This window comes from Patella vulgata, chromosome 7 (assembly GCF_932274485.2).
Source record: "Patella vulgata chromosome 7, xgPatVulg1.2, whole genome shotgun sequence".
NCBI classification, from domain to species: domain Eukaryota; kingdom Metazoa; phylum Mollusca; class Gastropoda; family Patellidae; genus Patella; species Patella vulgata.
This window is the reverse complement of record NC_065885.2, coordinates 40,135,957-40,150,539: the sequence shown is the minus strand read 5'-3', so window position 1 is coordinate 40,150,539 and position 14,583 is coordinate 40,135,957. Positions and strand designations below refer to the sequence as shown.

The 14,583-nt window shown below is 35.5% G+C and overlaps 1 protein-coding gene across 2 annotated transcripts in view; it reads right to left on the bottom strand.

Annotated features, from left to right (window-relative positions):
* The window catches only part of LOC126828368 (cyclin-dependent kinase 17), a 162,691-nt gene that overhangs the window by 115,208 nt on the left and 32,900 nt on the right, over positions 1-14,583 (bottom strand). Inside the window, exon 1 of one of the 2 annotated variants that reach the window (XM_050558136.2) lies at positions 1,301-2,239. The exons of the other annotated variant lie outside the window; for it this stretch is intronic. Coding sequence (XP_050414093.1) covers positions 1,301-1,619 — 319 coding nt within the window. The 5' untranslated portion in view covers positions 1,620-2,239. Of the gene's footprint in view, positions 1-1,300; positions 2,240-14,583 lie in introns of those variants that run through there. 2 annotated transcript variants of the gene reach the window in all.

Here is a 14,583-nt window from a genome sequence, read left to right as displayed (position 1 = left end):
CGGATGATAACTGTTGTCATTAGAGAGTGCAAAAGATTCAACAAAGTGAAACAAGGGCCATAACTCTAGATGTAATTACGGAAATTGCTGAAATTCAATAAGCTTCTTTGTTTTATTAATCTAAATGATGCATATAAATTTCATACAGATCGGATAATAACTTTTGTCATTAGAGCATAAACAAAGTACAACAAAGTGAAACAAGGACCATAACTCACGGCGTAATTAAAGGAAATTGCTGAAATTCAATAGGATTCTTCGTTTCACTAATCTAAATGATGCATATCAATTTCAAACAGATCGGATGATAACTGTTGTCATTAGAGCGTTCACAAGATTCAACAAAGTAAAACAAGGGCCATAACTCTAGATGTAATTAATAGAAATTGCTGAAATTAAATAGGCTTCTTTGTTTTACTAATTTAAATGATGCATATAAATTTCATACAGATCGGTTGATAACTTTTGTCATTAGAGCGTTCAAAAGGTGCAACAAAGTGAAACAAGGGCCATAACTCCAGACGAAATTAACGGAAGTTATTGAAATTAAATAGGCTTCTTCATCTCACTTATGCAAACAACATATATATCAATTTCAAACTAATCAGACGATAAATGTAGTCTGTAGAGTGTTCACAAGAAATTGTGGACGACGGACGGACGGGGGCGACGGCAATAAACGACCACATTTCCATGTGGGCGTATAAAAACAATAAGAAGAAATATGGTCCACTATCCACATAGATAACAGGATTAACCAGTTCATTTAATCAAATTGAATTTTTTTTTTTAACAATAATGTCACCTTTTCTAAAAAAAAAAAAACAACAGACTACCCATATCTTACTTTCATCATACTTAAATCTTGGCAGATATTTATGTTGCTTTGGCTTTAATAATTCTTGAAATATTAAGTGTGCCACTATTATTTCCAAAAGCTAATATTAGGGTCAATAAAATTTTTATCATTGTTATCCTCCAAGTAGCAATCTGTGTTAATGTAGTATTCTCAGAATTAAATGCAATGATATGGGCTTTCTTTTAAACATTACAGAGTCAATTGTTAAGTCTTGGATTTCCCCGTCATGCTGTTAAAGAATGATCACTATTTTATTGATCAGTTCTTCAGCAAGGCCAGTGCAATTATGTTATCAATTATATTCTTTGTCTTACTTTTTGTTGGAAAGGTTGAATACAGACAACATTTGAATGAATTTTACAATTCAAGAAATAAACTATTTTGATCCCAACAGTTCATAATATATAGTCTGATGTCAAATGTCCTATTAAAAATAATTACCTAAAAATTTAGTATCTCTAGGTAGAGTTGAACATTTCCTGAGCTGGGTTTCTTTTTTTTCATATAACGCTGATGTTTTCCAACGATTTGGAGATGTTGAGACTGGGCTAAAATCACAGACATAAGATCGTGATTTTGAGAAGGGTTTGAGATGCCGTAACCATGATATAGTTTTATCATAAATTGAATCTTTACACATAGATTTCACATCCAAACTTCTTCGCTGCAATTTATCAGAACGATAAGTTGAATCTACTTCAATTCCATTAAATCTACTGTTGCGGTAACGTACAGGCTGAGAATCAATCTCTGGCATCATGGTATAAAATTGCAAGATATTTGCTAAAAGATTATATAAATATTAAATTACGCCTACTATCCAAATGTAATCTAGGCACCACAGAACATTATCCTGCCTTCAGTTAAAGCTCTTCCATAAACTTTGTTCTCCAGAAACAAGGTTTATTTCCTAGCGAGGTCACTAGCTCTCTGCTTAAAAATAGATCTTTTTGATTCACTAAATTTACATTCACAGACTTCATTCATATCAGTCAGCGATTATATCTGTTGGCCATATATCAACCTCATTAATACTAGTAGCCCATTGAACCACAATTATTGGATGAACAAATCACAATGGTACTACACAAATTGTACCTCACACTACACCATTTTAAAATATGGCAGTTATCTTACAACACTAACTTTAGTTAGATTAAAATGGTACTATCCTGGCAATACGATAAATATCAGTCCTCCTGTATAAAATGTTAAATAAAGCTGCAGGCACAGGGTGGAAAGTAAAGATAAATATAGCCTCTTAGCCACTACTACTTGTGTAGTTCCAACTCCTACAGTCACCCTGATAGTAGTCTAGAACAACCAGTGTACTTTTATACATGTATTACAAACCTTCAGTGTGTAATAGTACAGATACAATGCAATCCTTACTAAAATAAAAGGCATAAAATACTTTTGATTAAATTGAATTAAACAAAGGGATGCAAATGTCAGATAGATGTTTTATTTCAACTGTATTTAATCTACACCAAAAAGTCAATAACTACACACAAAACATGCAGTTTGTAAAAAGACTAGTACAATCTTGACAAATCAAACAGTAGCCTCTATTAAATGATATCGGATGTCATCAGCTGACTAGTTTTTAGAAGTTCTAATGAGATAACCTATCAATCTTTGTTAGTGTCTAATTTTCAACTTCTGAAATAAATCATAATTGACATAATTTCTTGTAAGTTAATTTAAGATGAACATTATAATTAATCATTCTCATCCCCACAAAGACATTTATACGAATATTAAAAATACATCTTGAAACATTAATATTACTATATCAAAGAAGGGGATTGGGGGGGGGGGGGGATTAAATTTGAAATTTTATCTATTTTGTTTGGATCTAATAAACAAAGATAGGTTGCCAGGCAACGAAACATACGCCCACAGCAGCTATATCGTTTGGGCAGTCAACAAGAGTTGTCACATATTTTTACTTTTTTCGGTAATGAAACATTTATAATACATTAAAATCTAATTAAGAGTAACAACTCATTGAGTAATTATCAGAAAACCATTAGAATTTGTTTGGTTTTTATAAAGTTCGTCCCCATGCTAACGTTTAGTATACAAAACTTTTAACATCTTGGATTTAGCTGTTCAAGTCATAAAGATTCATTGAAAATCAATATACTTCTTCGTTTCAATACCTTAAACTCGGTGTATCAATCAGAAGTCAATCGGATGATAACTTTAGCCTCTAGAGCGTCACAAGATTTTTCAAAGTGATCAAGGGCCATAACTCTGACAGTAATTATCGGAAATCGCTGAAAATTAATAGGCTTCTTCGTCTCATGACCTTAAACACTGTGTATAAATTTTAAGTCAATCGGATATTAACTTTGACCTCTAGAGCGTCCACAAGATTTTTTGAAGTGATCAAGGGCCATAACTCTGGCAGTAATTATCGAAAATCGTTGAAAATCACTAGGCTTCGTCTCGTGACCTTAAACACTGTGTATAAATTTAAAGTCAATCAGATATTAACTTTGACCTCTAGAGCGTCCACAAGATTTTTTGAAGTGATCAAGGGCCATAACTCTGGCAGTAATTATCGAAAATCCTTGAAAATCAATAGGCTTCTTCGTCTCATGACCTTAAACACTGTGTATAAATTTAAAGTCAAACGCATATTAACTAGACATGTTCAATATTAATGTTATTGCACACTTTTGTTGGTATACACGAGTTTTAGTATCATATAGAGAAGTGGGGTGGGTTTTTTGTGCAATAACAATAAGCATCTTGAGCAGTTGACAATGTTACAAGTCTTTCATAGCACGCTTCATTCGTTAACAGGTTTAACCTCTCAGACTTCGGCCTCTGGTTAAACCTTTTAACTCATGAAAGCCGTGCTATAAATATAACTTGTATTAAAGGTTGAGTATGTTGGTGTCAATCAGTATAATTCTGTACTTAAATACCACGTAATATTGATATTAACCCCTGTTATCATATATATTACCAGGGATGGAATTTTGCCGATATATTTCGGACGCTATTTTCCAAACGCCCAAAATTGTCCGAACGGGAATATGCCCAATTGGATATTAAGACATGGTGAATAATATTCAAAATTCCAAAACTAATATATACTGAGCGCCATGGAAAACGCATCACTTAGTTTTTCGTATAACAAAATGATCCTGTAAACATATCTTATTTATTTTCCTTCTTATTGTGAACAATATTCAAATGGGAACACATCAATAACAACGCATTTGTACACTTATGGATGTTTAATCTGTAATCAACGGTACAAAGTCAGAGGGGTCAAAACCAAAAGCACGGCACAAACGTCAGTTGCGCTTGTGTCCTCCACGGGCTCTTACGCATGCTGTGCAGCGACGTCGCATGTAATTTACCAATGTTTGAAAGAAGGCCTGGGGCAAATTGTTCCATTCTTGGACAAGAGCAGCTTCTAAAGCAGTAACAGTGTGCATCTGTGGTCTCCGATACAGACGGCGTCCAATCTCATCCCAGACATGTTCTATCGGTGCCATGTCCGGTGAAATGGCTGGCCAGTCCAAGACATTGATGTTGTTAGCAGCCAGGTAGTCCATACTAAAACGGGCGGTATGCGGATGTGCATTATCCTGTTGGAAGTGCTGAAGTTGTGGGTGCGCTCAGAACATCGGAACAACATTTGGTTGCAAGACATCATCACGGTAGGCTACAGCATTAACGCGACCCCTGCAAATGTGTAGGGCGGTCCGGTGATGAAATGTGAAGCCTCCCCACACCATTACACTTCCCCCTCCCCATCGATTCGTTTTGAAGACACAGCAGTCTGCAAGACGTTCCCCAAGACATCTCCACGCACGTTGACGGCCATCAGCGTGATAAAGATGAAAGCGACTCTCATCACTGAAGAGCACACTTTGCCAGTCTACTCTTCTCCATGTATGGTGTCCTTGAGCCCATATCAAACGCCGCTGACGGTGATGATCCCTGAGGAAAGCTCCAACATAAGGTCGTCGTGCACTTAGTCCTACTTCTCTTAGACGACGTCTTACGGTGTTGGCACTTACTGGTCCTTGTCTTCCGACGACTGCTGCACCTGTTCGAGTCGCTGGGTAGAATCTGTCACGCAGATGAGTGACCCGGATGTAGCGGTCTTGAGCCTGGGTTGTAACGCGTTGTGGACCAGAACGTTGACGGTCATGTGTTGATCCAGTAACTCGAACACGTTCCACCAACCTTACAATAGTGGACTGATGACAATTGAAGTGTCTGGCAATAGCAGTGTAGACATGCCAGCCCTGGACATTCCCATGGCTTCATTCCGTTGATTTTCAGTAAGTCTCGGCATCTCTAGCTCGATTCCTTCACACGTCCAACAAAAAATTACGACAGATTGACGTTTCACAGTTCATGTCCTGCACATTAAGTTGAAAACATGCTTTTAAAGGGCTCACACACAATGCTGCACGTGAATATTGGGTTTTTCATGTGCATCTCTTGCAATTTTTTTTTGTGCACACGGGCCGATATTTTTTGCGTTTGGGAGCATTGTGTGAAACAATAGTTCATAGTATTGCATAAATTTATACATACAAAACCACCTAGTAATAAAATATTTGGGAAAAAAAAGGGATTTGTTTTCCATGGCGCTCAGTATAATTGAATTATATGTACAGGCATAAGTAATGTCTCCTGCTATTGTGTTAAAAAGCATTGAAACGTTTTTATCCAAAAAGGATGTTGTTTTGTTCATTTTAATAAATCTATATTATAAAAAAAGCAATGTTTAAAATGTATGAATAAAGCAATTCTTACCCAAAATTCTTACTCACACTGTAGTCAGCTTTAATGCATTTATATTTAATTTATTTAATAGCAAAGAAACATTATTATTAAATATCGCAAAAAAAATATCTTTGAAAAAAATGCCAATATCGATATCGTCCCTTTTTGCAATATCATACAGCCATAGCCTCAGACTGTCCATTATGTAAATACAAAGAAAAACTTCGGGGCTAATGCCCCTCAGTTATTCTTTCTATTTACATAATGGACAGTCTTGGGCCATTATCCATCACTTAAAGATGGGTTGTGAGACAACGAAACATACACCCACAGCAGCTAAATCGTCCAGGCGGTCAACAAGGGTTGTTGCATATTTATTCTTTTGTAGGCAATAGGGGGGCATTTACAAGACAATTTCATACAGATCAGATCATAATTTTCATCGTTCGAGCATTCACAATGTTCAACTTGAGAAGCAAGGGACATAACTCTATAAGTAATTAACAGAAATTACTGAAATTCAATCGGATTCTTCGTTTCACTAATTCAAATGATGCACTCTAGCTATTGCTTTGCACGTGCTTGTTTGAGGAAGGAGTTGTGCTTATATTTGTGTTGCCTGCAGTGCTTAATTTCAACTTATTTGCTTTGCTTACTTCAGAGGTAACTTTATTATAACGCGTTCGGTGCAAACTTTTGTTTTACATAATTAGTTCTGTGGTACTTCGTGTCGTTTAGACTTTCTCCTTCGCTTTCCACGACACTGGTACGATTCCTTTGTTCTGTTCATAATGGCAACTCTATGATATGGCAGCATAGATCACAGTCATGTGTTTACTCCACAGGTAACTTGGATAAAGTGTCGGTTGCACAACTTTGTTTACACAATTAATTCTGTGGAGCTCCGTGTCGGTTAAGCTTTTGCTTGCATACCACTTGCCTGATTCCTTTGTCTCGTTTTTAAAATGGCGGCTCTGTGAGATGGCATGGCGCGACTTTGCGTCATTAGATTTGGATACGGACACATTTCCTGTGGTTCCGATCAAGGTAACTTTGTTTGGTTCGTCGTATATCAAACGTTTAATTCCGCATTTACGTGGTGTGCATTCTAATTTACATTTGCCACTCAATCTGTGTTGTATTTCGTGTTTCGGCTATGGTGGGTTGTGCGTTTTGAATGACAGATTCCAGCGATTGTATAAGGGCTTTGACCGTTTTTTAAATACAGATATCGTATTTCTTCATTTGGGTTAGAACGATTTATGTGATTCGTTAGTGCCGCCGGATATTTTAGCACATGTCATTGTGGACTTTGCTTCAAACATTTTTGTTACGTTTTGTCCCCAAGGTGTGATAATATCGCAACTGATAAAACATCACGTGGTTGTTGATGAACAATAACAATCGTATTTTTCAAACTAATTATCGTTTGTCATTGTTGTTTCAACGTTTCCCTAAAATAACTTTTTGGAAACATAGGTCGGGCTTATGTCAGTCAGTTGCATATGTTTATGATTCGCAGGGCATTCACTTGTCGGATTCTGTGGGATGTATTTTGTTTATGAAAAGCATCAGAGACACTTTGCTAAGACACATGAGATGGTGTCCATTGCTGTCACCCACAACTTCATTATCATAAGAACTACCCAGGCCTATGAAAATTGTGCCCTTCTGCTGAACTTTGGCCTTCCTTGGAACTTTGCCTTTCCGACCCAAAACTTTTGCTTTCCCTGTGAAACTTTTGCTTTCCCGTTGGGCTAGACATCCTATGCTGGAGTCCAGCGGCGGATGCTTTTTGGCATAAATGGGGGCTCTAATTTAGTCCAACAGGATTCATAGGTAGGGGGGGCTGCATGTTAATGATTACTCATGTATATTGCTCATTTGATTAATGTTTTTATTTTAATTTTGTTACAGTCATTTATTTGTTTATAAATAATAAATGACATTTTACACTATAACCAGATGTGATTGTTGATTCTTTGATTGAGGCACACAAATATATATTTCATACAAATCGGAAGATAACTTTTGTCGTGCAAGCATTCACAAGGTCCAACAAAGTGAAACAATGGTCATAAATAACTCCAGAAGTAATTAACGGAAATTATTGAAATTAAAAAGACTTCTTCATCTCACTAATATAAACAACAAATACCAATTTCAGAACAATCAGATGATAATTGTATTCTGTACAGTGTTCACAAGATGACGGACGGACGTGGGCGATGGGAATATACGACCACATTTCCATGTGGGCAATACTGAGCATATTAAAACTCAGTTCAAATAGCTATGAGCACTGTAATTGCGTACAGCATATTCTGCAAACTGAACCCATTTCTCTGTTTCATCTATTAAATTACAATTTGTTAGATAATAAAATAATCTTGGAAATATAACAAACTAGGTAATTTCACATTGGTCCTTTAACCCGTTAAGTGCGTAGGTCGTTATATAACGTCCTGGACAACTGCCACTCACTGTGTGTAGGGCATAATATAATGCCTTGAAGGTATTTTCCCCAACCTATTCTTAGAACATAGTACGTAGTTCTTCGTCACTTCGTCAAATTAATTACACAATAGAGGGTAGTTAACGTTTTAAAAACGTCACGCTTAACGGTTTAACACCCAACTCCTTAAATCAAGAAGGAAACATCCCCAACATCTATTGTTACAATGATGAAATACAGTTTTATATAAAAAAATACATAAACTAAAGCTGTACTGTAAGTATTCAAATTTGTCTCATGAATCATTTTCCCCTACTTCTTTAAGTTACGATGCACCATTTGCATTTTTGGCTAAAATATCAAATTTCACAAATAAAATCCACACTAATATGTAATCAGATTCTTTATTTAACATTTAATTAAGAAAACAAAATCAAAATACCAGGATAATGTCCAGGTTTTGCGTCAATCAGATTTAAAACAGGCCTATATAGCGAAGCAGAATAGATCAAGGAAATTCCAATTCCACATTTCTTTGTAAATACTGAACAATTTTGGGACTGATATTCCTGTTAGAGATTCACCCTTCACAAAATCGCAAGTGATTCCTTTAGCACTAAAATGACTTTAATATTCACAACAGTGATAATTTGATTTACTAAGAGAATGCAATTGGTCTTTTAAAATCACTATCACACATAAAGATACAAATTAATCAGAAAGCATTTATCAAATCAATGGATTTTCGGTATCAACAATATGAAACATTTCATAAATGTAGATGATAAATATTCTACTTAACAACATGCAACAAATAGTTCGTTTTTCTTTTAATGAAAGATAATGGGATCATAGCTACATGTAAACTCAAATAAAACCATGACAATTTTATCGTGTAGCAACAAAGTGACTTCTACAGCCCTAAAATGAATACATACATACCTTTTGTAAAGTGGATGGTATCCATAGTTGTACAATGTTCTTATTAAAGTAATTGATTAAATTTGTCTGATTAGTTTGGTGGTGATATGGCCAAGCTGATCATAAATTACACACAATGCAGTTATCTAATCACTAATATTGATTAGTACCAGATTGCTGAGAGCTTTTTACTTTTTAACCTTAGAAATAAGTTTTATTATGTGGTCAATAGATTAGATAATACATACATGCACTAGGATTAATTTTAAATTATTGCTGTCTTATCATCAATGCACACAAAATTGCCCTTTACTGTATGATTTAACATATAAATTTAGTAAACAAATAACTGAATATTTTTTTAAAACTGTATTTGAGTATGAGGTATATAAATAGTTAAAACATGTTTATTCTTTTGCAGGTAATGGGAGCAAGAACCAGACACCAAAAACTAATCAAGCGTCATCGCATTAACAGTGTGAAATGTAAAGTCAATCAGATCATAACTTTAGTCTCAAGAGCATCCACATGCAATTGTGGGCAACAGACTGACATATGTGGGTGATGACAATATACAGTCTGGGTTTAACGTCCACTCAACACAAACTAGGTCATTTCAGAACTAACATATGGTTCTATTCTAATAATTCGCTTGCACGCAGGGAATATTTAGCTGTGGGAGGAAACCAGAGGACCAGGAAAAACCCCACAAGATTGGACAGACGACCCTCCTCCTTGTCATATTCAAGCATAGAATCAAAACCACACCATTTGACTCAATGACAGACTTAATGATCTAACGCACACAAGTTAAACAATTCGGCCACCCAACACCCCGATGACAATGTAAGACAACATTCATTGTGGGCGTATAAAAATACTCTGTTTTATTGTATTTACACATTGACTTACTTTATTCGTATAATCTGGTTCAGCATGTGAATCAAGCTACACATCTAAAGGGACAAATTCTTGATCTTATTACCAGGAATGATGACCACCTGATTGACTCAGTAGAAGTATTGCCCGATATTATTTCTGACCACCATCCTGTTTATGGAATAATCAATTGAAAGCCAGACGCTGAAACTGACTTAAATAACATCTAGAAAACTTAGAAACATAACTCTAATGGACTGTCAGAAAGTTTCTATAGTACACGGAAGGGGATCTAACTAAATTTATTGAGGATTATGCTGTGATGCCTGCATTATCAGTGTATGGACTGTCATGCACCACTGAAAACTTGAAAGCTAAAATCCAATCACCATTGCCCTTGGTACGATGATGTAAATTTTCACATAACCCCCCCTGTTGTAATTGGTAATTGTGATATATTTTCATCTTATTCTGCTCACAATATTGCCACAATCTTTGATAGTTATATGCTTATGGGAGCTCAAGTAAATAATATTTGTAAATTGTGCTGTTTTAATATCAGAAATATAGGTAAAATACGTAAATTTGTAACTGTAGAGGCCACTATTAGTAAGTGCAGGGGGACTGCACCACACAAAATTTACACAAAAAACAAATACACGGACAAGACATCATACTCAGGAAAACCCAAACATACAGACAATTCAAAAAAAGTGAATGGATCCGGGGCCTAGCCGTAAGCGTCCACTGCGCAGGAAAACACAACCATACAGACAATTCAAAAAAAAAAAAAAAAAAAAGAATTAAAAAATACAGCCCATTCACTTTTAGTTGGTTTACCTTTAAAGCTTATAGATAAATTACAAGATAGGTTGCCAGGCAACGAAACATACGCCCACAGCAGCTAAATTGTCCGGGCAGTCAACAAGAGTTGGCGCATATTTTTAATTTTCGGTAATGAAACATTTATAATACACTAAAATCTGATTATAAATTTAAAGTCAATCGGATATTAACTTTGGCCTCTAGAGCATCCACAAGATTTTTCAAAGTGATCAAGGGCCATAACTCTGGCAGTAATTATCGCAAATCGCTGAAAATCAAAAGGCTTCTTCGTCTCATGACCGTAAACACTGTGTAAAAAATTTAAAGTCAATCGGATATTAACTTTGACCTCTAGAGTGTCCACAAGATTTTTCAAAGTGATTAAGGGCCATAACTCTGGCAGTAATTATCGGAAATCGCTGAAAATCAATAGGCTTCTTCGTCTCATGACCTTAAACACTGTGTATAAATTTAAAGTCAATCGGATATTAACTTTGGCCTCTATAGCGTCCACAAGCAATTGTGAACGCCGGAACGCCGGACGGACGGACAGGGGCGACGACAATATACTACCACATTTAAATGTGGGCGTATAAAAAAGTACAGAATACTACAGCTAGACTTGTTACTTTAACTAAGAAATGTGACCACATAACTCCTGTTTTATATAATTTACACTGGTTACCGGTTAAATATCAAAATTGATTTTAAGATTTTATTACTTACTTTTAAATGTTTAAATAATTTAGCTCCTGTTTACCTGTCAGATCTTTTAGAACTTTAGTTTAAGATGTTGTACATCTCTATATTCTTTTAAAAAAACAACTTAAAACACAATTATTTAATCACGCTTTTAACTGACTCTGTATACAATCATTAACATAATCATAATCTTGTTATTTATTTATGATTACATTGTCACTTTGTAAAGTGCCCCTGAACATGGTATATGAAAGGGCGCACTATAAATGTGCTGTAATGATAATAATAATAATAAGATATACACAGTCTGCAAAGGTCATATCTATGATCAGATCTGCCAAGAATTAATAGCTATTATAATAATAAAATATCATCTTCACAACCAACAATACCATATACCGGAAAACACCATGTATTACTGATTACATCCCACTTCTACTCGTTGCCACTGGCAACCTTTGATAAAACTGTCCTGTTTAATTGCAATACATGCATAAAAGTATCTGTGTATCAGAAAGGTACAGAAAGAGTACTGTTCATTTCTGATACACGGATACTTTCATACTGTTTTAGATACCTATCAAGCAATAAGTAGCGGACGTTTAGTCCGACCCAGATCGCAATTGATAACGATGGCTCTGTACAATGTACATGAAACAACTAGTCAAAATCATAGTAACAAAACAAAATGGGGGGGAACTACATGGCAGTTCAAAAACATATACAATGACATTAAATTAACATAACAACATATTACAAAAATCAATTATTATACATATCAATTGGCATCTATTTCATAATTTGGTTTGATTTATATTAATATGCAAAATATATAAATTAGAATATTGAATAATTATTTAATTAATTGTGATGATAGAAGGCGCAGTTCTCTTGCTGGACACTTCACAGGCATTGAAAATAAGCAGGATGAAAAAAACGCCTAGAAAGTCATAAACTTTATTACAAATAAATTTCAACGGAAGAACCTTTCACCAGGAATGACCCACATTTCGCATTTCCTTTACACTACATTTAATAATATCGCAGTCCTCTACGCCATAGACAAGTTGTTTTGACGATGTGGTCTAAACAAACACGTGATTGTTTTACGCTCAGAGTATCATAGCAAGACGCACGTGTAAATACTACTTAGGTCGTCTCTCCACTGCAAAATCATTCTACCATGAAATGTAACGTGAGGCTCAGAAAGGGATAAATAATGAAAGAGCAGAAAGTATTTGTCACTTTTCGGTTGAAAAGACTCGATAATAAATACCATTTTTCACATTTTGCTTCACAATACTCGATAGAAATGTGATGTAAGTAACTTATTAGCACCTTTCCTCGGTGTATCGGAGAATATCCGGACAGTTTGGGTCGGGAGCCGCCTCGGCTCCGCCCCCCGACCAAAACTGTCCCGATATTCACCGATACACCTCGGAAAGTGTGCTAATAACTACTACATACCGGAAAACACCGAAAAACACTAAATACCGGAAAATACCCTAAATAGGTAACCCGGGGACTGGCACCCTAAATAGGTAACTCTGAACCTGGTCCTCTGGGTTAGGGTTAGTTTCCAGTTTATAGTATAGCCCTTCTCCGGGTTACCTATTTAGGGTGTTTTCCGGTATTTTGTGTGTTTTCCGGTATTTAGTGTGTTTTCCGGTATTTAGTGTTTTTCCGGTGTTTTCTGGTATTCAGTATAACATGGTGTTTTCTGGTAGTTTTCCGGTATAAAGTATAGCCCTTCACAACCACATGATTTATTTAAAATTGTCCAGTCAGTCACATCCGATACAACTCAGCGGTTTCTATCATTAACTGATGAACTTGGGCTTAATGAGTGATTTTGTTCTTTTTTCCAAACTTAAGCTTTTGACATTAGGAAAGGACTGGATAGTCTGGTCGACTCTGATATGGAGGATGAGGAAAAACTTCCATTGTTAGAGTGCAATCTAAATTCATTTCTTACTGTTTCTGAAGAACAGGTCAAGAAGATTATACTAAAGAGTAAATCTGGTACATGTAATTCTGATCCTCTTCCAACCTGGTATCTGAAAGAGGAGAAAGTATTGGCGGTTCTGCTTCCAGTCATTACTGGCATTGTTAATCATTCTATAACCACCAGTACTGTTCCTGTATACTTAAAGTCAGCTCTGATTTCACCTTTGTTGAAGAAACCAAACCTTGATCCTCAGCTGTGTAAGAATTACCGACCTGTTTTCAACTTACCATTGATCAGCAAGGTTATTGAAAGAGTTACCGTTTCTGAAGAACAGGTCAAGAAGATTATACTAAAGAGTAAATCTGCTACATGTAATTCTGATCCTCTTCCAACCTGGTTTCTGAAAGAGGAGACAGTATTGGAGGTTCTGATTCCAGTCATTACTGGCATTGTTAATCATTCTATAACCAGTAGTACTGTTCCTGTATGCTGTGTAAGAATTGCCGATGTGTTTCCAACTTATTGATCAGCAAGGTTATTGAAAGAGTTACTGCTTCTCAAATTTCAAATTATCTGTTTGAAAATGATTTACATGAATCGCTTCAATCTGCTTACAAACAAGGTCACAGCCCAGAGACTTAAAATTAAAGATAGATTGCCAGGCAACAAAACATACGCCCACAGCAGCTAAATCGTCGGAGTAGTCAACAAGGGTTGTCGCGCATATTTATTCATTTGTAGGTAAAGTAAAACAAGAGCTATAAATCTATAAGTAATTGACGGAAATTACTGAAATTAAATAGACCTCTTTGTTTCACTAATCTAAATGATGCATATAAATTTCATACAGAACGAATAACATTTGTCGATTGAGCATCGACAAGGTTGAACAAAGTGAAACAAGGGCCATAACTCTAGACATAATTAACGGAAATTGCTGAAAATCAATAGGCTTTGTTGTTTCACTAATCTGAATGATGGATAAATTTCATACAGATCAGATGATACCTTTTGGCGTTAGTGTTCACAAGTGTTTACAAACTGAAACAAGGGTCTTAACTCTGGTAGTAATTTACAGAAATTGTTAAAATTTGACAGACTGTTTTGTTTTACTAATTTAAATAATGCATATAAATTTCATATAGATCGGATGATAACTTTTGTCATTCAAACGTTCACAAGGATCACAAAGTAAAACAAGAGCTATAAATCTATAAGTAATTGGCGGAA